At 38.9% G+C, this 24,709-nt stretch overlaps 1 protein-coding gene across 2 annotated transcripts in view; it reads right to left on the bottom strand.

The window, feature by feature from the left end:
* The window catches only part of LOC131072739 (pentatricopeptide repeat-containing protein At4g35850, mitochondrial), a 254,154-nt gene that overhangs the window by 33,835 nt on the left and 195,610 nt on the right, over positions 1–24,709 (bottom strand). For both annotated transcript variants that reach the window (XM_058009014.2, XM_058009006.2), the window contains exon 8: positions 2,582–2,658. In XM_058009014.2, coding sequence (XP_057864997.1) covers positions 2,582–2,658 — 77 coding nt within the window. The remainder of the gene's footprint in view (positions 1–2,581; positions 2,659–24,709) is intronic.

The raw sequence follows: 24,709 nt of genomic DNA on the forward strand, positions 1-24,709 counted from the left end.
GTTTTTCTAGGGTTTTGCAAGTCTTACAATGATTTTTTTCACATTTTTTGCCATTTTGGGGGGATTTTTAACATGGTTTAAAGGCAACTTAAATGAAAAAAATCCTTGAAAATTGGGTCAAGGATTGGTCAACATTTTTTTTGTGAATTGAGATTTTTTCAGGGAATAAATTGGCTGGCTCTAGGATTCAAGATTAATCGAGTATAATCGCGATTTTTTGCAGACTATTGCTTCTTTGCCTGGAATACTATCAATATTGGTTACTAAATTATAAGTGGCATCAAAAGTTGAATATTTTAACAAATTCAAATTCTAGTAAAAATAATTATGCACATCAAAAAAATCAGTACCTTGTTCCAAGTATGTATGTGAAAGTTCTAGCTTTTGGAAGATAAAAAAACTGAGCACTAGCGTGGTAGTTTCATTTTTGTCAGTGGTGATTTCATAACCATTGGTCTGTATGAACCAGCAGTTATTTCAAAATTGAACATGCAAGTGGAGGAAGTGTTGTGAAGGCATTTTTCATCCATATTCTCATCATTTGGGCTTCCAATTTCAGCCCAGAACATGACTTAAGGTGCATGTTATTTCCCAAGAAGGTAATGGGAAATTTTTTGAGCCTTTATTAGCCATTAGAGCTGAAAATGAAAATTATTGGCAGTTTGGACCAGCTAATTAATTGTGCATAGTGCTAGTTGGTGAATTGTGTTGAGATTAATGCTTCTCCACCATATTGGTGCCTAGATATTTTGGGTTGATACTGAGATGCCAATGGGCCTCATGAAGGCAGCAAGCTTGTAAAATAGCATATTTATAGTGGATCTGAGAAAGCTAATACTCTTTTTGCTAGAGTTTCCTCCTGATTTGGGCCTCTTCAGAGTAAACCTTGTGTTCTATCCAATTTGTGAGTGTATTTAAAGGTTCCTTTTACTTGTTCTTTCAATCGTTGCAAGATCATACCTGAATCTACTACAAAGAATACAAGTAATTTGACTAAATAAGTAGGAAGATTCATTCAATTGACTCCCAACATGCAATGTACAATACATTAGAGGCATCACAAGGTGTTTACAATAGTATGCAATGTTCATAGAACGTTTTGTTTGTGTGAAGGATTGCATGTCTGTAAATGAAGTAGCTGGCAACCATTAGAGAGGATGTCATAACATCTTAAAATTCAAGTATTTGTGTTGTTAATTGGTCACAGAAGTTATAACAAAACTGGAAAGATAAAATCTGTAGTTGATGACCAGTTAAGTGATATCTCCACTTTGGTTTACAGATCAACAACTTTATGGCATTCATATAATCATGAATTGTGTTACTATTTGCAAGACTCATTGAGAAACTAATGTAATGATTAAACAAGTTAATTTCTTTACTCTTTATGATTGCTGTAACAAATGATCAAGAACAATAAAAGTTGTACTTTCTTACAGGTAGTAGTTTGCATTAATTGTGATTGCTTAATCATAAAAAATTCTTTTAAATGACTCATTCAGTTCCGTTAATCAAATAATAACAATTGAAGATGTGTAAATTGGTCAATTAAGTAAATAGTGTTTGGGAAAAACAAAAGGAACTTCTCAGATAGATTCCTGTCCTTTATCAATAGTTCACGCTCTGAAAAAAAAAAATTCCAATGTGCTTTTCCAGCCTCCAGCTAAGGGGATTGTTACAAAATATATCAGAAATTTGTAGATTCAATTTTTATGTTGATCAGTTAACCCTTTTACAATTATGGAAACTTGGTCAACTCATGTTTATCACAAAAAATCCATATGACTACTCTATCAATTGTTGAAACTTGAAAGAAACTACTTCATTGATCTAATTCTTGTAGATATTGACCAAGAAAGAGGTGATCTTAAAAGGGAAACCAACTGGTTTCCATATTAAAAAAACCTTACAGATTAATGGTTATTTTTACAATTTTTATAAAAATATGGCCAAATGAATTCCCCAGCAGGAGTAACTAACGCATCTCCAAGAAAACTAAAAAAACAAATATACAAGAACACCCTACCCCATGCAACTGAGCCATGAAAATCTAGGTAAGATAGATAAGGACAAAAAATTATAGAAAGCACCAAGAAAGATGCATATAGGCATCAACATCCACAAATATATGAAAAAGGTTTGGACTGTCAGTAACACTCTTAACATTTGAGTCGGGAATTACAGCGAAAGCTCAAAAAATTATGCTTGCCAGAATGAACTACTCTATATGCTTTTTTCAAAATTTACTTAAGCCAACTATAGGAAATATAACTTGAAAATCCAGCAAGAAAACTAAATAGCATGGAAATGCTATCAAACTGAACCACGCAACATTCAAACTATACTCGAAAGACATTCCTTGAGATTCAAGCAATGTAGGAATCTTTAAACATGCTATTAAAGATGTTCAAAAGATGTAAGCATATTATAACAATTATTCAGAGCTTAACGTGCATGTAAACAATCACTGATAATTCTCTCCAAAATATAAGCACAGCTTCTACCAGGATTTGATTTGTACATATTCCATAGTTGATGTACTACATGGATCTAAATTTTGATCTAGAAAAGATGATTTTACCTCATCACTTGTATTACACAGAAGATATCAGGAGTATCGCCATCTCCTTTCAACATCTCCATAAGTGTATCTACAGACTGTGACATTTCAAACATTACAAATCAATGTTAAACACAAATATACTAGATTAAAGAATTCAAGTTTGTAAAAGTATTTATCCCATGAAGTAAGCCAACAAAATTTGAATACCTTAAACCTCAAGAACAAGAAAAAGACTCTTTCATATAGAGCAATATGCCAGGATTTATGTATCACAAAAACATAATTTCAGAACCCTAATGATGTCAGAATTTTTTATTTCAAACCTATGTTCGATGGAGTTTCCAAGATGGCAAGACAGGGAGGCATGTTCCTAGGACAGCTACAGTAGGGCCCCATTTTTTGGGATGGCAAAGATCAGGACAATATATAAATATAAATACATGGAAAAAAAATTCTAAAAAAACATTTAATTTAAGATTTTAAAGCGTGCAAATTAAAATATGAATAGAACAATCAAGATTCAAACTATCAATTAGTCATTAGAAAAATTGAAAAATAATTGACATACATTATTAATTACTGATTAGATCAATCTAAGTTACCAGTTCAAAATTAAGCAAGGGTTCGAGTTCGGGTTCACAATATGGTGGAATTTGTTTTCTTGGGTTTGGTATGGCTGGGTATGATAGTACTCTTTAATGCCAGAAAAACAAAATAATCAGGACATAATTCATTTATTCAATGTCAGATGTCAACAAAAAATTAAAATTAAAATCAATAATCTTCATATTGCTCTCCATCAAGAGCATCAAAGTTAACAATTCATTTGTTTGAACCAGCCATAGAGCCACTCCTACTAGCCATGTAATATGTAGATTCTACCTCATCTAAAGAGACCAAAACAAGTTGTGCAACAAAAGTGTCCACGTTGGCACACCCAAGGGTTACATCCCAATTCCACATCAACCCCTTGTTGTAATTAGTTTTCTAATGTGATAAAAGACACATGGTGGAATGCACATAGATCAAATCCTTAGCCTTTTTTACAATCAACTAGTTGTGCTTAACTAAAGGGCATTAAGGAGCATGTACTCCGATTCTGCCTAAGAAAAGAACTCACAACCTATCAAAATTGCGTAGAGACTCAAAATAACATTTGCAATTATAAAATATATTACACACCAATGAAAGAAAAGTTAAAAAAAAAATTTAAAATTAAAAAAAATAGAAGTGCATACCTAAGAAATAGAACCTTGGCCTTGGATATACCACCATTAATTAGCTTGTATCATAAACTGATCTCAAAGAGCACAAACATCATGATTCCTTGAAGATATAATGTGGCCAAACTCACCCAAGACAACAATCTTCACATCTTTATCTAAGAATATTCTTTTAAATGTGATTATGTACACACTAGCAAACTCTTGATCTTTATATGGTGCCACTCTTGACAAGGAAAGTATCCATGTGCTCTAATATTTTTGGGACAAAGCCAATATTATATTACGTTATGACATGCCCCGCAACTAAACACAGCATTAAAATCACATGAGACTTGAGAATTACTCTCACCAGAAAATCGCAGCATTATAAAACTCAAATTCACTGCCTTTGAACTTATACAAAGGAAATACAAAGGGCAGCAATCCATTAATATGTTTCATTAATATTAAATTTAGAGTGCTATGAGCAGAAATTCCTAACAAGCATTTAGTTAAAAATAAACTAAGAATTACGGAAGCAATTAAGGATGGAAGATTGCATGAAAGGTTGTGACTTTCTAAAAAGACAGCAATTGCGAATAGGCGTATCCTTTCAAGATGAAAAGGTATGACCCTATCCATCATGGAGGTTATAAAAGGAAGCCTCATTTGTAAAAGGCATGGATGAAGAGCGATCAAGAAGAAGCAAGAAGCTTAAGATTTAATAAGAATAATTGGCAGATTTATATATTTACAATATATTGGGCTTTAAGGTGCATAATGCATAGACCCTGATATTGCTGATTTGCAATTTTGTCTTCCTTCTAGGAATGGATGTAATTAACATATTACAATTAATATATGTTTATATATTTCTTTCAATGCTGTTATGATAGTGGGCATAATAAATTATATAATAGATTCCTTAACACTTCATTCGACCAACCATCTCATTATGGAAGGTAGAATAGAACACATATAAGGGATGCAAGTAGCACAAGTTTCCATTCAAGTAGAGCAACCCCAAGTGGGGCCAGGAGGCCGAATGGCAGATGTCATTCCATGCTCTTGGGCTTGATGGAAAAGAACAAGCTTGAGGCACCTTATATGATGTTCTAGGGGACTCCATAATGAGGATAGGATGTAAGGGAAGTGCCATTTAATCCCACATGCACATTATGTAATGATTAATATAATGTTCCCAACCCTAGTAGGAAAGATCGATTTTATATCTAGCAGGATTGACAGGTCTCAATCAAGATCTAATCGGTCAATGATATCTCTATTTCATTCCTTACTTTACTTTGGATTGTGATTTTAGGGCAAAAACTAGGTCATTTACAAAAGGGGACATTACAAATGGTATCAGAGCTTTGATCTTGCCATCTTGCAGGGTAAAGATGAATCAATGAATGCATTCTAGTCAATAAGAAGGATCTAACAATATGTGTATTCGCATGTATGCTTCATGTCTACATATATCCACAAGTATGCTTTGTGTCTTTATGTGTATGCTCTGTGTTTGGTTCGCACCTAATTTGTTTCCAGCATGTTTGCTCCATGCTTAATCATTATGAAATTACCAAATCATTCCAGACTCTATAAGAGCTTTAAATGCTGCCCTAAAACTTGATAGATGCCCTAAAACTTGATATTTCATGGTGTTCTACAAAAAGCCTCCAATTAACATATCATCTGTGATGCATCAGCATAATGTTCTATGTTTACATCTTGGGAAAAGAGACAGACGAATTGATATCATGGCAAAATCTCTGTTGCTTTCCATATTCATTGAGCTGCCTGGTTTAATAGGGTTTGCGGTAGGTAATAATCTGGCCAGCTGAGAATTGTACAGAGTCTATAGTCTTATATTTGACAGAATCCAGCACAGAGCTTCAAAATTTGATAACAGTTTCTGATGTAACTTGGTTACTGATTGACTGGATGATATCCCTAACCCTGCCAACTATTATTGCAAACTGGTCATCCCTTCACATGGCCTCCATACAGTCTGCTTGGGATCAAATTGCTCAATTATTCTGTTCATTTCTGTCAAGCTATGACTTAATGTTATTTCCATTAATGCCATAAAAATTCATCCTCCATAATCACTGGATACAAAATTTAATTTTGCAACCTTATAGAAATGAATAACATTTGGTTTTGCATGAGGAACTAACCCCTGAGATTGATTGGGCAAATTCCATTTGGGAGATTTTAACACTCATAAAGATCTTACATTTCTTTGACTCTGGGGAACAACTTAATGACCTTTTTGCCTGTTCCCGACACCTAGAGAATTCACTGAGTCTGGTAGGCTTTCTTCAGATCAACCATGGATAAAGGCTTGACTGGGTAATATCCTCACTAAATTAAAATATCAATACAGTAGCTTCCAATCCTTCAGTAGCTTCCAGGTTGAGCAGATTTGAACCTACTAATTGCTATCTAAAATTATCAATACAGTAATTATAGACAATGATATTAATAATATAATCTGATTATTACAGTTGCAGAGATGGCCTCAGTTAAACCTTTTGTATCCAAGAAAGTAGGACTCAAAAAAAGACTGTTTGAACAAATATAGACATAAAATTGCAAGAATCAATCTGCCTTTAGTCATTATAATACAGTCCAACTATGTAGTGCTGTTATAGCAGACCCTGAATAGTTATCTTAGACTACGAAACCAGCTATGGCATGTGCTATTCACGGGGATAAGTAAGATTAATGTTAGAATATTGTGATTGATGTCCAAGTAGTAACGTCATTGATGCCAAAGAATACAAAGTGTAAATAGCCTAAATATGGAATTGGAAACTGTTGTCATTAATGTCAAGGTCGACTCTTCCTTAATAGCATCTCCATTGAAGAGAATTGTTAAGGATAGAAGCAATGATAGGCCGACCATTTTCTAGAATCAGTTTTAAAGACTTAAAAACAAAAGAAACCGATCTCCATCAAAACTCACTCCACTATGGGCGAGATGAAGAATATGGGCGATCATATTGAAGTTAAACTAAAATTTCAACTTATTTGTTTAAGCCGACTTACCTTAAGCACCAAGAATTTAATGGGAAATCTGATCAGAGACAAATGGAGCTGCAAATATTTTACACAGAATAATACGTGCTACATGTTTTTTATTCAAATGCATCACACTTATATAAGAGTTTAGTCTCCTACATTATAGGAACCACTCCCTAATAATATGAGCTGTTTTAAAAACTCACATACCTATAATCTCTCGTACAACTAATAATATATATTATCCTATAACATTCTAAGTTCTGACAAACCCCACTAACAATATTATATTCTAACAATAATATTGAGTTGTTTGTCAACAACTTTATAGCTAACCTAAACATCTATGTGAACACTAATTCCCAACACCCCCCCTCAATGTGAACATGGGGAAGAATACATCACAATACTTGATGATGACATTCAGTAGCTCACCAAAAATATAAGGCAAGTGTAAGGACATACACATCTACTCATAACAACCAATAGTGGAACTAGCCACACTATGCTTAGTGTACTTTCATCCAAGGACAAGGACAAACACTCTACCCATGGAACCAAGGATAGGACTTGTGCTGCTAAAACTGTGGTCAATTATATTAAACATGCACATATAATGAGACAACAAAACATAAATGGAAAGCAAACTGAAAACTACATAATGAAATCAAAACCATAAGCCTTCCTTGAGATGTCCCATTTTCCTCTATTTTTGAGGACCTTGAAGGTGTTGGATTGTCGGCTCTTAGCAAGCAATGACCTTCAAAGTGGCAACTCAAAAGTTGAGTAGCTATATGATCATGATAATGCAAATGCATGAGGCTAAGATGATTTGATGCATGCTTACAACTAGGATGATTAATTAGCTAAAATGAGAATTAAAGCTACATGATTGGATAATTGAAACTAGATTAACATGATAAAAGCTAATCTAAGCATGCTAGTATTTGATCTAAAATGCTAATTATGCTAGATGATATGATGTAAAATGCCTATAATTAACAATGCAAAAACTATGAATGCAAGGGGGTTGCTTTTGCTCCAAAATGAGGGGTATTTATAGGAATTCCAAGGCCAAAGCTGAGGTGGCAAAAATCGACGGTCTGGATTTGATCTAAAAATATCAAGGGCTAAGATTGAGGAAGTTGGAGAAGAGGTTGGAGGAAGGGACACTTGTCATCTCTGTGGTGACAAGTGTCAAAAAACTTTGCTCATGAGAGGGCAAGTGTCCAAGGGAGAAGACATGTGGCAAAAGTGCCATGTGTCTCAAGGAGGAGATATCCAACCCATAGGAGGTTAGAATAAAAGAGGTTAGGATGTGCAAGATAGGATAGGGTTAGTTAAACCCAAGATTAGATAGAATGGGTTAGGTTAGGGGGTGGTTAGGCTAGGTGGTTAGAAGTCAGGAGCCATGTGCTCATATTTGAATTTAGAAATTCAAATATTAGGAAAATGGTAATTAATCTCAACAAACTTGAGTTTGTTAATCTTAATTATGGTATTAGCAGAATTGATTAAAATGAAGGGAATAAATTAATTTGAAATTAATTAATCAAAGGGGGATTATTGAATGAACTATATAAATAAATCAATTAGACTTATTTACTAGTAGATGAATAGGGAAATTAATTAAATTGCTTGTGAATTCAATTAATTGGGAAGGGGGATTAATTAAATAACTGCATATTTAATTAATTATCTTCAGACCATTTTTAGGTGTATACAGGACTAACACATCTATCCAAGGTTTTACATCAAGTTTGGATAGGGACAAACACATCTATCCAACATCAAGGTTATGAACAAGGACACACACATCTGCTCACAACAATTATGATTGGAGACAAACACATCCAATCATAATTGCATCTTGTGAATGGGGACAAACACATCCATTCACAAACAACCAAGAAAAATGATTGGGGACATACACATCCATTCACAAACAACCAAGAAAAATGATTGGGGACATACACATCCAACCAAAACATAAAAAGCTTGAACTCCAAGTCCTCATTGTCGTGTATGCAGCCACCATCTATCATTGCCACTATGATCACAAATGATATGAGACAGTTTCTGCTGCCACGTGGAAACTGATCTTGGCTTTAGTCATTTTGGCACAAATAGTTTTGTCACTAGTGGAATTCCACAACCCCGTCACTAGTGACCGACGAGAGGTCGATGAATGTCCTCCATCCTCATGTGCCTTCGTCTTCTAGTCAGCTTGCTACTTAGCAAATTTGGCTTTTGATTAAAGAACATATTCTCCCCCTACACAAGATGGACGTCGTATAAAAGCAATAAGGCACCCAATTTGAGACTGTCCTCCCTTGATATGAACTTCTCTTCTACAAACAATGGGAGTGTCGAGTACCACCAATCATGCACTCCAATTACAACTGAGACAATTTTTATATCTTTTTTTGACACTAACACAACTATAAAGCTTATACTAATCAATACAACTTGACTATGACATAAAATATTTTCTTATGAAAAAATAATAATTAGACAATAAATAACAACCTACAATGAAACTATTGAAACTTAACTACAATCTGAAGTATTTTACCCTTTTTGAGATCTGAAACTAACAACTTTGGAGAGGAACTAACAATCATGCACATATTAACCAACAATATATCTTCTTCTAATTTTCTCTCAGCATCTTAGAGATTCATAATCAGGTAAAACCTTTATAATCTCAACACTCACACACCAACACAACCAATCCAAAAAATATCGTGAGTATTCAAGCAAATAAGAAATTTGCTAACAATTAAATATGATTTCTTTCACCCTGCACTATCTCCACGTCTCTCTCTGTATTTTCTTCTATGCCATTCACGTTGCCCTTCATTCATTTCTTAGACACCATGCTCACACCCCACATGATGGAAAACTACCAACTATAATTATCTTAATCTGATCGTTGGCTTTTATTACTCATTCACTTGATATTTATTTGTGCAGAATGAATTGGCTTTAGTGTTTGTTGGAAAAATGTAGGCCTACTGATGTTCACATTCTACTTTATCTCCACGAATGTAGATTGGCCTTCAATCTCAATGCAGATTGCCTTTCAAAAAATGGTTTTAACAAAGAATACTCAACCTCCCAATAGAAGCATGTCAACAAAATACCCTTACAAACATTTCAATAGATTACCTCCTTGAAACAAAAGGAATGAAATCCCACTGAAAGGTGCAGCTATGCTTGCTCTCACAATTGGTTACATCATACATTGATCTTGAATCCTTTGTTTATACAAAATAATACCCTCTCTTTTTTGCGTGGTGGGATTATAAATACATGTCAAAGATAAGAATGCCAACTTGGAATATTTCTCTCCAAAGCTGCCACCAAAAACTTCTGCCCTCTTAGCTACAGCTAAACCAACACGTCCAAGTCCAACTATTCCAACACGCTTTCCAGTAAGCCTGGAAATCAACTTGCAGTCTCCCTTACTCTGCCACAGACTCTAGCGAACATAGCGATCAAAAGCAGAAATATGGGGAAGGGCATCGAACAAAAGAACGACGGCCAAGTCCGCCACGACATCAGTCAACACATTAGAAGTGTTGACCACTACAATGTTGTGTTGCCTCCACTTGGCCAATTTCTATTAAAATAATAATTATCTCTATTCTAAAATGGTCATATTAGTTGTCGACATATTTAGCTTTTTAGATTTATTTAGTGTTTTAAGCTTTTTTAAGCTTTAGTTTAACGGTTCATTCTTTTTAGAACACTGTCTTGTAATTCCTTTATATAGGGTTGTATATTCGTAATTAATTCATCCGATTATTTTATTCAAATTATTTTTTGTGGTATCAAAGCATGGATAAAAATTTTGGAGAATTTATAATTCTAGAAAAAATTCATAGTGATTTTTTTTACTGAAATTTTTTCCTAAGTTTTTTTTCCTGGGCGAATTTTTTAGGGCATTCTTTTCTGGAAATTGTTTTTTCGAAGGTTTATTCCTTTGAAAAATCGCAAGTATTTTTGCAGGTCTGGAAGATTTTTTGGAGCAGAATATTTTCTAGGGCACGCGTTTTTTTCTGCAAAATCGCGACTTTTTTCCCGACTCCATTCGTGCTTTTTGCGTGCAGATTTTCATGACACGAATTTCTTTCTCCCGTTGGCCCTTTCCACGCGTTTTTTTTGGTCTGCGTTTTTCTCTGTGACTTGTCGGATTTCTACAACTGCATTCAAGGATCTGTGCGACGCGATTTTCGGCTCTGCCTGTGTCGGATTTTTCCACGCGGAAGGTTCACGTGACATCCCGCGGATTTTTTCTGTGTTTTCTCTGCCTGTGATTTCCGCGACCTTCACGTTAATCTTCTGATTTTTTCGACGTGATTTTTGTTTAGACCCGCAAAATTTCCGACGGCTTCTGCGTTTTTCTGGGTTTCTACAATCTAGATTTTTAGTGTTTTTCGCGATTTTCGTGCTTTTACAAGACTTGCGGAGACAGCTAGGGTTTTGCCCTAATTTTTTAGCCTTTTTTTTTTAATCATCTGTTTTATTTACTGATTTATTTTTAGAAAAATCAATATTTTTTTTGCAGAATATTATTTTTCTAATTATTTTCAAAACAAATTACAGGTTTCAAATTTGCAGGAAATATTATTTTCTCTGTTTTCCATAATTTCATGTCTTGGATTCCGTACCAAGATTTGTCTCAAGAGTTGTCAATTTTTTTTACTGATTATCTTTTTGTGACCTAGGGTTTACAAGAAAATTTCTAAGTTTTCAGCAATTTGCACATTGGAATTTGTGTCTCAAATTTCGTGCCAAGATTTTCAGCATCTCGAAATTTATGCATTTGTTTCTATTTTGATTTTTAATCAAATTATTTTGTCTTGTTTTTCATGCCTTCAAAGGGTTGACCTCGTTCAACCTCGGTTCCCGTGATGGCATCTTTGGCCAACGTCATGTTGAAACATAGTCAAAAGTTCAATGGCCACAACTACAACACCTGGAAACAACACATTTTTTAATATCGTTGCCTTGATCAAATTGTTCTAAGAAAGGCCTCTCGTCCTACAACAACCAGTACAGACCACAATTAATTTGATGAGCACACTCGAGAGGCTGTCATGCTTATCAAGTTATCAGTCATAGATGATCAACTCCCTCAAGTGCCTTCAGATAAAACAACTAAAGAGATCTAGGATCTCTTGAAACATCTTCATGAAACATATTACAAGAGTTGAACTTTCTTTCTCAAGACTGTTGTTTTCTATCATGATGGATGAGAAGTCGTCTATCCAGGCACATTTTACGAAGATCAAGGACATCCATGACCAGCTACAAGCTATTGGCCGCACCATGGTTGAAGAGGATATGGTAGTGATCACGTCGAAAAACCTTCCCAAATCATAAGAGCATTTCATTGACACGCTCAATATCTCTTCTACTAGTGTTGATTTGAAGTTTCCCGATCTCTGCAACAAGCTTCTACAACAAGATCGATGGAAGCCACAGTTTGGAAGCAGTGCTAGTTCGCCCACTGAATGGGCCTTCATGGCTGAAGCTTCGGATAAGAACAAGGGTAAAGCTCAGTCCTTCTAGCAGAAGGGGCAAGGTCAATCTCAACAGTCTTCGAAGAAGAAAAGTGTACAATGTAACTATTGTCACCAATTTGGCCATATGAAGAAAGATCGTAGGAAATTGTTGGCATTTGTACAATCTAAACTGCGAGGGTCTTGGGAACAGGAGCAGGCTCATATTGTAGCGCGTTCTGAAGAGGAGTCAGCCTTCTATGCTTTCTGAAAAGCAAATTTCCTATTTGCTAGGTTTTCATGATTTTTTCTAGAAAAATTGTTTGTTGGTTTTTTCCATTTTGTGCTCAAAAATCATCTGTAATTTGTGAAGTTCACGTGAGATTTTGGTTATTTAGATTTATGATGGGTGTTCCTATCTTTGGGTTTTTACCATTTTCCCCGAAAAAACAATGATTTGTGAAATCCAATTTTCAAGGTTTGACGGTTTTTTCCACAAAATCATACTTTGTTACAGTCAGTTTTGGGTCGCACTTGGAATTGTTGGGGCGAACATCTACAACAGCAGTATCTTGCAATCTGTTTTGGAGTTGCTGGAGCAAACAGTTCTTAGTACTCTTTTGCAAAAGTTTTTGCGGTTTTTGCTATAATTGTGTTTGGAGGGTTTGTCGATTTTTCCTCAAAATCGTGGTTTTCGGCTCATTAATTCGTGTGCGACAAATCTTTAATTTGTGTGTGAGGATAACATCAGCTTGGATAGCTTCTGGTACTCTTGGTCATTTACACTCTGCAGATCATGCGAGGGTCTCTGTAGCGGCAGAGTGTCCTTTGCATTTGTGACCAAAAGACCTACAATGTCTTTTGTAGGGTATTGAGTACGATGACCATTAGGGAGGGTATTAAAATAATAATTATATCTATTCTATAATGGTCATCTTAGTTGTCGACTTATTTAGCTTTTTAGTTCATTTAGACTTTTAAGTGCAACTATTGCTTCTTTTATAAGAATGCATAGTTTGCTTTTAATTTTAAGCTTTATTTAGCGTTTTAAGCTTTTTTAAGCTCTAGTTTAATGATTCGTTCTTTTTAGAACACCATTTTATTATTCCTTTGTATACAGTTGTATATTCCTAATTAATTCATCCGATTATTTTATTCAAATTATTTTTCAAATTCACCCAATGTGACGTTGTTGATGGCCACAATCTCCAAACAAGTAAGAGCATCTATCAGCTCTGCATCAATCCCCAATAGGCACGATCTTCACACAACCATCTACGCAATCCTCTTAATTCAATGTTTTGCTTGTTGCCTCTTGATCAGTAGGATAAGACATGTCACTTAAGGTGGATTCCAATTATCATAGCATTACAATCCCAAATTCTAATTTATCCGCACCAAATCATGGCAGGACAGTGAATGAGTGTTTAGAAAGGATGCCTGCTTTGATACCATAGAAGGAAATCTGATCGGAGACAAATGAAGCTGCAAATATTTTACACAGAATAATACATGCTACATGTTTTTTATTCAAATGCATCACACTTATATAGGAGTTTAGTATACTACAATATAGGAACCACTCCCTAATAATACTAGCTGTTTTAACAACTCACATACCTATAATCTCTCATACAACTAATAATATATATCATCCTATAATATTCTAACAAACCCCACTAACAATATTACATTCTAACAATAATAATAAGTTGTTTGTCAACAACTTTATAGCTAACCTAAACACCTATGTGAACACTAACCCAATAGAATTAAGCTAAATAAACAATGGTCTATGAGGCCAACTCGTATAAAAAGGACAGAAACGTCTAAATTAAGAGACATGGATAAAGACGAGTAAGTTGAAAAAAGACATTTCACCTGGCAAGAGATGCATACTTTCATAGATCGCTGAAGATATAAAAAAAACATTTGACAAGTGAAGAAAAGATGGTGTGAGGGTTAAAGAGAAATATCATATCTAGTTGTCTGTATATGAAATGCATATATACAGGATTAATAGAAGATTTTATAGCAGTGATTCAGAAATTGAAACTTGGTTGCAATGTAGAGTTTCAATCAACTCTTGAAAACACTTACATAAAACAGCCAAGCTGCTGCGAAACATAAACACAATTAACTATGTTCAATAGTGCATGAACTAGAGGTAAGGCAAACCTTCTGAGCTTGCCCTCAGCATTCAGGTTGCTGAAAACAACAAAAGACAAAACAGCCTCTAGAAAAGCTGAGCGCAAGCCTCGAATAATTTTTGACAGAGCAGATGTGCCAATCAAACAACATTTCACCCAGTCTTATTCATTGGCATCCAACAAAACAAGACCAGTTAATCATTCATAATTAAGAACAACCCAATTAAGGTCATAGATGTGTGACATGCTTCTAATCCTCATCTTAATATGTGAAAAGATAGCCCTTGATTCAAAGAGATGTCCATGACATTGTACAAACAGAACAATTTCTTGCAAACACCATTGATGCTGTCGCAAGATGACCTTGTTTGTTCTCTCAGAAAGATGAGAGAAAACCTATCTTAAATTACAAACCTTACAAATTTTCAAAGCCTTGGTTAAGTACAGAAGTGAATTGTGAGATAGATTTTCATAAAAAGAAAGTTAGAAGTTGCAAGCCGTTCCCTTTGATGAATCAACGCAATCATCCCAATTTACAATTTGCTTGAGGACAAGCAATCTTGGGAAGGGCGGACTGTCATTACCCGCAATTAAACACAGCATTAAAATCACTTGAGACTTAACAATTACTCTCACCAGAAATCACAGCATTACAGAACTCAAATTTCCTGCCTTTGAACTTATGCAAAGGAAATTCAAAGGCCGGCGATACTTTAATATATTTGATCAATATTAAATTAAGAGTGCTATGGGCAGCAATTTCCAAAAAGCATTTAGTTAAAATTAAACTAAAAATTAACACAGCAATAAAGGATGGAAGATTGCATCCTTTCAAAGGGGAATAATGGTGAAAGTTTGTGACTTTCTAAAAGGACAGCAATTGCAAATAGGTGTATCCTTTCAAGACGAAAAGGTATGACCCAAATGGATATAAAAGGAAGCCTCATTTGTAGAAGGCGTGGAGTGAAGAGTGATCAAGAAGAAGCACACAGCTTCAAATTTAATAAGAATAATTGGCAGATTTATATATTTACAATATATTGGATATGGTGCATAATGCATAGACCCTGCTATTGCTGATTTTCTATTTTGCCTTCCATGTAGGAATGGATGTAATTAACATACTATTGTTAATATCTGTTTATATATTTCTCTCAATGCTGTTATGATAGTGGGCATAATAAATTATATTGTAGATTCCTTAACACTTCATTCGACCAACCATCTCATTATAGAAGGTAGAATAGAACACATATAAGGGATGCAAGTATCACAGATTCCATTCAAGTCAAGCAACCCCGAGTGGGGCCAAGAGGCAGAACGGTGGGTGTCATTATGTGCTCTTGGGCTTGATGGAAAAGAATAAGCTCGAGGCGCCTTATATGATGTTCCACGGGACTCCATAATAAGGATAGGTTGTAGGGGAAATGTCATTGAATCCCACATGCAGATTATGTAATGATTAAGATAATGTTCCTAACCCTAGTAGGAAAGATCAATTTTATATCTAACAGGATTGAGGGGTCTCAATCAGGATCTAATTGGTAAATGATATCTCTATTTCAATCCTTACTTTACTTGGGATTGTGATTTTAGGGCAAAAATTAAGGCATTTACAAAAGGGGGGCATTACACTTTAATATATATTGTTTTCCTACAGTATATGACAGTCAGATCTGTTCAAGGAAAAATATTCTTGGATAAAGAAAATGGATGCATGACACAATTTCCTCTTTATTTCTAAATCTGGAAAATTCACTAGGGACTCTGAAATAGATTCACAAACAAGAGAACCCTAGTTGCATTGATGCAAGTAGTTGTATGGTATTAATATGAATAAATTGCAAGTGGCAATAACTACCTTCACAAACAGTAAGCTTTGACAACACAGAGAGATGATTTTGCCATTCCAATTTGTAAGGGGACCAATTTACACATGAAAAAGGATATTTTCTCTCCAAAGATAAGAGGCAGGTCAATCAACAACCCCACAAAAAAGTAGACAGCGAGGATACTCTACAATCCTAGGTTTTTTTAAGGATGCCTACTTGGTATTATTTGATTTGACTGATATTGCACATCAGTTGCAGCTAAGAATTAATTAGCCCAAACCCTACCTACATTGTCTATAAATACCAAGATGGCACCTATAGACAATAGGTTTGGCCATGCCAATATTTCACTCCTCACCTTGAGGATTTGGTAAAGGATAAAGGAGTCAAAGTGAGGATGCTCTACAATGCCAGATATTCTACCAAGCCTCTATATTATTGTTGAATTTGGATGATCAGTGCATGTTCATCGAAGCTATGAACTGATGAGCTTGGATCCAACCAAAAATTGACCATAAATGTCAAATGGCACTTCCAATAATAGGGTTGGCAATGCCTATAGTTTGTGACTCACCTTGACGTTTTGGAACTTCTGTAGAGGCCTTCATACAACCAAATCACATGTTTGAGTAACTTCCATCATCATGCAAGCCGTTTATTACATATCCATTTGTGTACATAATAATAATTGCTGGTCTAGCCATGTCTAGATAGATATGGGTAATACTGCGCACATAATCCTAGGTTATATGTGTAATAAATTGTTATTACAAATAGTTGTTTTCTTCTAGAATTTGATGAGTCATACTCAAGATGACTTGAATGGTCATACATTATTGACAAATATGTAATTTAAATCTCATTTTGGTGAATAGGATTTCCGGGTTTGCATGTCCAATTCTTTTTTGCAATCTATTTCCTAGCCTAACATTGGTATCAAGGCACGAGCTATATTTTAGACAATTTTTGTAATCTTATGGAAATAATTTATTTTAAACTTAGAATAATATTAACTGAATAGGGGCTCACCCCTAGCCCAAACGGTTGGTAAGGTTGTGCTAAGGCTTTGGGTTCTTCCCATGTAGGTCCAAGGTTCAACTCTCACTAGTCGGGTTAGCCCGATGGGTGTGCCTTGCAGGCTGTTGCACCCATCCCTAAGGGACTAATCTCGCCCCATTGGTCCCCCAACTGGGCAATAAATAAGAAAGACCAAGGTAAGGTCTGGTGGGACACTAGGATGAGATGTGGGGACACCCTTGGCGTGTGTGGGTGTGTGGGTGTGAGTGTTGTTTGCCCTCTCGGGTAAACGGTTAAATGCAGAAAGTAAATGCCCACAACATAACGGAAATATATTAAATAACCAGCCTCCGTATTAATTCCACAGTCCATGTACAATAAGTGCTTATAACATTACATCTAACATGACTAACATGATCCTCCTTCGAAGAAAAGGTACACAATATATAATACCCGAATGGGTATGACACAACCGTTGCGACTCCAACTACCTACCCGTCGGCCAACTAACTGACCGCCGTAACTCATTATTACCGACGACAACATAAACATAATATAACAACATAACATAATGATTATTCCCGTCAACATCATCCCCCCCAAGAAAAGAAGTCGACTCCGACGACTTAATACAAAATAGAGATGAACGGCAGGAACTCCTGACGCCAGTCGGGCCCGGATCTTATACACTTGCTGCGTCCTCGCCTGAAAACCCTTTTCTGCTACCATCCAATGCTCAAGTGCGGAATTCACCAATATTGCTTCCTTTGCCATCACGGTCCTCCTGTGCCTAACCCAAACTTGTCTGCAAAACACGTTTTTCAGTCTCAGCTTCCACCAACTGCTACTCAATTGATACTATCTCCCTAGCCAATTTGTCCTCGATGGCCACCCGTGCTGCTCTCCCGGCATCCAACTCCTGGGTATGCTGAACTAAGTCTCACGCGACTATTGCCTCCAACTTGGTGGTCAGCTCCTCCCGAGCCCTCTGTGCATCCACCAAGGCAACCTCACGTCCAACCGAGACATACTCCGAGTTCCTCAAAGCGTACCAGTCATGCCTGGAGGTGGCCACAATCCGCTGGCACAAATGCTAGGAGACACCTCAAATCCTCCATCACACTCCCCAAAGGCTAAAAACTGAACTGAATAACTCCCTGGTGTCATACAACTGCGCAGACCTGCAATGCCTTCCATCGAACTCTGTTTGTTCCCAACCTCCAAATCCGTCTCCCTCTACGACTTATGGCTTCCCCGCCAATGCTTAGCTGCGCTGCGGGCTTCTTCCTCACAATATGGACAACCACAACACTTCCCGTGGTCTTCTGTAGCTCAAAATAAACTGGGGGTCTGGGGGCAACGCCCCCAGCGGAGTCGAGGGGCAGCGCCCCTCGCGGGGTGTGGGGCAGCGCCCCAGCGGGGTCGAGGGGCAGCGCCCCCGCGAGGTCGAGGGGCACATCATTTCTGTGATATTTTATGATGTCAAAACCCTTCTTCTACACTCCAATATTTTCAGTGTCTAGGCTCCAGACTCTAACAAATCATTTTAAATCTGGCCGCCATCGTTTTTTTTTTTGTTTTTTTTTTTAGGCACTGTAATGTCCCCGATGGCATCCCGGCCATACAAACTTCCTGTACGGTCAACACAGCACTGGCACCTCCGATCGTGCGGTCAACACCCTCCACCGTACGACTGTGTTTGTTTGTGCGGGGGCTGCGTTTATGTCTTTGTGCTCCGCGACAGCAGTGGTTTCTACCGCACGGTGGTGGACGTCCCACGTGCACCGTACAGTGGTTCCACCGCACGGTGGTCCCACCGTACGGTGGTTCCATCGGTGTTGCCACCGCACAGTGGTGCCACCGCACAGTGGTTCCACCGCCGGTGGCCGCACCGTCGGTGTTGCCACCGCACGGTGGTGCTACCGTACGGTGGTTCCACCGTCGGTGTTGCCACCGCACGGTGGTGCTACCGTACGGTGGTTCCACCATGGCTTTCTTCTCTCTCTTTCCTTTTTTTTTTCCCTACGGTCAGCTGACCCGTACGGCCATACGATTTTTTTTATTTTTTTTGGCTCTTTTTTTTTTTTTTTTTTTTTTCGTTTTTTTTTTTTCTGCTAGAGAGTCTTCTGCTGAGGTCCCCTGTCTCTGAGATCGCCCTTCATCCTTCTCAGTTTTCCTTGCCCAAGGGTTTCCTATTGTGGTCCTGTGCCTCTTGAGTCACCTGCCTCACCTCTCAAGTCCCCTTCCATCCGCTCAGGTCCCCCTTTGGGCTCTCGGGTGTCCGTCCGGCCTCTCAGGTCCCCTACGCGCTTCGCGTGGTAGGGTTTCAATTTGTACCCGTTGGTGGCAGTTCTATTTTCAATGGCCATCGGAAGACCTGGAACCACAAATTCTATAAGGACCACGACCTCCTTCCCGTACATAAGAAGAAGAAGGATAATAAAGATTTTGAAGACTACGGTCTTCCATACAGGGTTCCAATCGTTGCCGACACTCTTCGGATTATTTATGCCGCTAGGGTTTGGGGCGTCTCCCTTCCAATATTCTCTGTATTCCGGCAGGTACACCTCTGTTGGTTGCTCTGGTTCCTCTACTTCGAGCCTGTAGCTTTGGAACATTTCGTAATCCTCCATTTGCCAGTGGAAGAGCCCGTTAGTCGAGCATACCTCATCTTCAGAACATCCCTCCAATTCTAGCACCCCTTCACTATTCGGCTCCATCGCGTTCTTGCCCTTGCTTTCATCGGGACCCCCTTCCCTTTTATTAGAGTCCTCTGAGTCCGAGTCTGAAGAGGCAAGCTCTTCGCCGACATCTTGGGTGTGTAGGTCAATGGTATATTTCCGCCCTCCCTTCTCCATGGAAAGTGTATTTTTCTTCCAGTTGTGGTTTACCCTCGCGTTGATCAACCACGCTCTCCCCAGGATGGCATCATAGCCTTTCTTCTTCGAGGCAATAACCACGAAATCTAACAAGAATGGTTGCGTACCAATTGTCACTTGTTGGGCCATCAACAGGCCGAGTGGCTTAATGCCGTGTTGGTCCGCTCCCACCAGGTTGAATGTGGGTGGCCACAGGGTGGGCTTCCCCAGCCGCTTCCATGTTTCTTCTGGTAGTACATTCACCCCAGATCCACCGTCCACAATGGTGTCCTTCAGAATGGTCCCACGGATACCCATTTCTACCACAGCTGGGTGTCTACCACTGCTCAAGGCTAGTAACATCGGGTCAGTCGAAGGGCTGACGGAAACCTCCACCTGTGGTGTACTCTTCGAAGCGGTGGCGAGAACCCCTACCTATGGTGCACTCGACGCTGCGGTGGCGGGAACCCCTACCTGTGGTGTACTCGACGATGCGGTGCTTTGCACATTGGTGAGGATGGCAGTCCTCAATTGTGGCATAGAGTCTAGAAGGTCTTTTACCTTTATCGGCACCTCCATCTGCAAGATTTGCCCAATGATGTTATTTTCCGCTTCCGTACGGGATGATGTACTCGCCACCTCGTTGTCTCGTCGTTCGGTCGTCATCTCACGTTCAATATTGGCCTTTGCCTCCCGTAATCTCTCCTTCTCCGTACGGGGGTCGGGATAAGTGGCTTTTTTCGTCTGGGCACGAGTGATCGCCAGTACTTCTATCTCACGAGTCTTCTCAGCCTTCTCAATGTTGAGGAGATTAACCCCTGCCTGCAGGCAATTTGCGTCCTCATGGTCGCCTGGCCCACACCAACGGCAGAGGTGCTGAGGGGTGGCTTCCTTCGTGCAATCACGGGCGAAGTGCCCCCACTGATTACAGGCCCTACATTGGATAATTGGCCGGCCCTTGGCGTCATACTGGATACGGCTTCCATTATTGTTATTGTTGCTATTCCTTCCGCCGCCGCGTCTGTTGTCCCGGTATCCTCCAGATGATGCCGTTGTGTTAGTATGTTGGCCGATACCCGCTGGTGCGGATGTTGTGGCCTGCTCCGTGAATAACACCTGGTTCGTGCTTCGGGTTTTCATATTGTATGGGCACTCCTTGGTGGAGTGTCCCATCACTTGGCAAATCTCACAGAATGCCTTCTTCGGGCAAGTACCCCTTGTGTGTCCGTCACTCCTACAGTCTGTACACCACACTTCATTTTCTTCCGTCTTACTTGTACTCCCTTTCATGGCTTTGAATTCTTTCAACATTCGTTCCATGTCCTTCTGGAGCGCGTGTACCTTTTTACCCGATTCGCCATCGCTACTGCTCTCCCCGTCAGAATCTTCATCATCGTTAGATGAATATCTATTACTTTTCTTCTTCCTTGATGTTTTATATTCGCTTTCTAGATCCATCGCCCTGTTATAGGCGTCATCATATGACGTCGGGGGTACAATCTTCATTTTTTTTCGTAGGGAGGATTTCAATCCTTCCACAAACCATCGTTTTTTTAAGCCGTCAGCCGGCTGGCTCTCCATTTTACCCAAGAGTTCTTTCAGCCTCCGACTGTATGCCCGTACTGTCTCCTTAGTACCTTGCTTGGTACTGTATATCTCTGTCACAATTTCGTTGTCATCACGAAGCAACCGGAACTCCTCCGTGAATTCCTTCTGTAGGGTAGCCCATGTGGCCACTTTTTGCTTATCTACATCGGAGTACCAATCGATGGCAATTCCTCGTAACGTGGCTGGGAACTGCTGTACCCAGTCATCCTGGTCTGTTACTCCGTTGGCGGACCAAATGGTTTCACATGTACGGCAGTGCCGTAAGGGGTCTTCCTTGCCCTCCCCTGTGAACTTTGGCAATTTTTGTTTACTCGCCATCCCACTGCTGGGTCTCGCTCCTCTAATTCCTTGTGTACTTGTCCCTGGCGATCCTCTGCCTCTTGCAACTGAACCTCCACTCGTGGGTCCTCCGGAAAAAGTTGCTGACACCGAACCAACCAAATTGCCTCCCGTACGGTACCCTTGTGCTCCCTCGGCACCTTCGGTCGTACCGTCACCTTCCGATGTCTCCCTCCGGTTGGTTGTCTCCCTCCGGTTGTCCTCTGAAATGGACAAATTCTTTAGCAAGTCTCTGGTAGCGTCGATCAGGTTTAGACTTCGCCTTGTTTGTTCCACCAACTCTTCACGGCTTCTTACCCTACGGTGGTATTCTTGCGAACTATAGAGTTCTCCTTCGGCACCCTCCGTGACTCCTTCTGGCAGCCCTACAACAGTGTAGACAGTGTAGTTCTCTCCATCTATCTCTGCCTCCGCAACCTCCGTGACACCTCCTGGGTTCCCTTCGGGCAACCCCTCAGCCGGTCGTCCCTCGGCAAGCTGCCTTAGCCTACGCCTTCATTCTATCTGCTGTCTGAGGTTCAATGCGGTTTGTGCCACTTCCCATTCGTCACTCTGTATCTTTTTATTTTTGTCCTTATTTAGTCTATTGGGCATAAGTCAAAGGTTCAATTTCCTCCTGGCCTGGCGCCATCTCGTTCCGTTTCCCGTCGGCTGTTCTCTTTGTAGCGTTGTAGGATTTGTTGTCGTCGCTCTTCCTGGGCAATCTCCTCCAGGTGGGCCTGTTGTGCCAGCGATGCCTGTGCAAGCAGCCGGGGGAGGTGGTTCATTAACCGGTTTACTATCGGGCTAACCTCCAGCGCTGTCCACACGGCACTTGGTGGGATTTCTACCCTACCTGGAGCAAAATTGAAAATTCTCGCGTTGCCGTGTCTTCTCTTGTATAAAGTTCTGTCCGCGCGTCGTCGGCCTCCGGGTTTACTTCACCAACGGGTAGGCCCATTGTGTCTGTGCGCCACCCGTGTCTTCCGTTCCCGAGTACGTCTAGGCAACGGCGCCAAATGTTTGCCCTCTCGGGTAAACGGTTAAATGCAGAAAGTAAATGCCCAGAACATAACGGAAATATATTAAATAACCAGCCTCCGTATTAATTCCACAGTCCATGTACAATAAGTGCTTATAACATTACATCTGACATGACTAACATGATCCTCCTTCGAAGAAAAGGTACACAATATATAATACCCGAAGGGGTATGACACAACCGTTGCGACTCCAACTACCTACCCGTCGGCCAACTAACTGACCGCCGTAACTCATTATTACCGACAACAACATAAACATAATATAACAACATAACATAATGATTATTCCCGTCAACAAGTGTATATCTATGTATATATATACATATGTATATTATGTATAGATACATATATATACATACATATATATTTATACACACACACACACACATATATATATATATCAGTTGGCACTTCAAACACATCAAAAAGGGGCATCGCTGTGTCCTCATAGGCAGCATGGTACTATCATAACAGGTCAAGGGGAAATAAATCAAATCACTGACCTTCATCTTGGAGGTCTCCAAATTCCATAAAGCAGAATTAAAGACAAAAAAATTATTTGTGTGTTTTAAAGGTAGTGCACCATCCTCATATCTGCCACACTACATTAGATAGTGCAGACTTGAAGAATTATTAAGGATGTTTCTTAATACCGCCACATGGGAAAGGTGATGTGGAGGATGCAAAAGTTACAAGGGAGGCTATAACAGGAAATTCAATAAAAATACCAGTGCAGCCTACAGTAGACGCTTGTGATCCCATTCACCTAGCCATGGGACCCTCCATTGACCCCAACCACCTTTTTACACAAATATGCATGAGGAAGACTTGGAAGGGGATCATGTCAATTTGAAAATTCAGTATATATATATATATATATCCCGATTTACATATTTTGGCTGTACTGAGTTTTCAGATTGACATGATCCCCTTCCAAGTCTTCCTCATACACATTTGTGTAAATAGGTGGTTGGGGTGAATGGAGGATCCCATGGCTAGGTGAATGGCATCAAAAGCATATACTGTAGGCTGCACTGATTTTTTTATTTAATTTCCTGATATAGCCTCCCTTGTAACCTTTGCATCCTCCACATCACCTTTCCCATGTGGTGATATTAAGAAAAATCTTTAATAATTCTTCCAAGTATGCACTATCTAATGTAGTGTAGCAGATATGAGGATAGTGCACTGCCATTAAAACACAAATAAAATTTATGTCTTCAATTCTGCTTTATGGCTTGGGAGACCTCCAAGATAAAGGGCAGTGATTTGACTTATTTCCCCTTGACCTGTTATGATAGTACCACGCTGCCTATGAGGACACAGCGATGCCCCTTTTTTGTGTGTTTCAAGTGCCAACTGATTCACATCCACCTTTTACAGATCAGTTTCTGCCATTTCAACTCCCTCCTTTAAGTGAATATTGTAATTTTATGTGGTAGGACTGGTGCCATTATTTTTCCACCCAATAAAATACTTATTTTCTGAATTATTCTGAAAATGATCGTACCTCTGAAAAATAATAAAATATGCACTTTGGATTTTCTGATATGTATGGTACTTGTGAAATCTTGGAAT

The sequence above is a fragment of the Cryptomeria japonica genome, chromosome 9, assembly GCF_030272615.1.
Source record: "Cryptomeria japonica chromosome 9, Sugi_1.0, whole genome shotgun sequence".
NCBI classification, from domain to species: domain Eukaryota; kingdom Viridiplantae; phylum Streptophyta; class Pinopsida; order Cupressales; family Cupressaceae; genus Cryptomeria; species Cryptomeria japonica.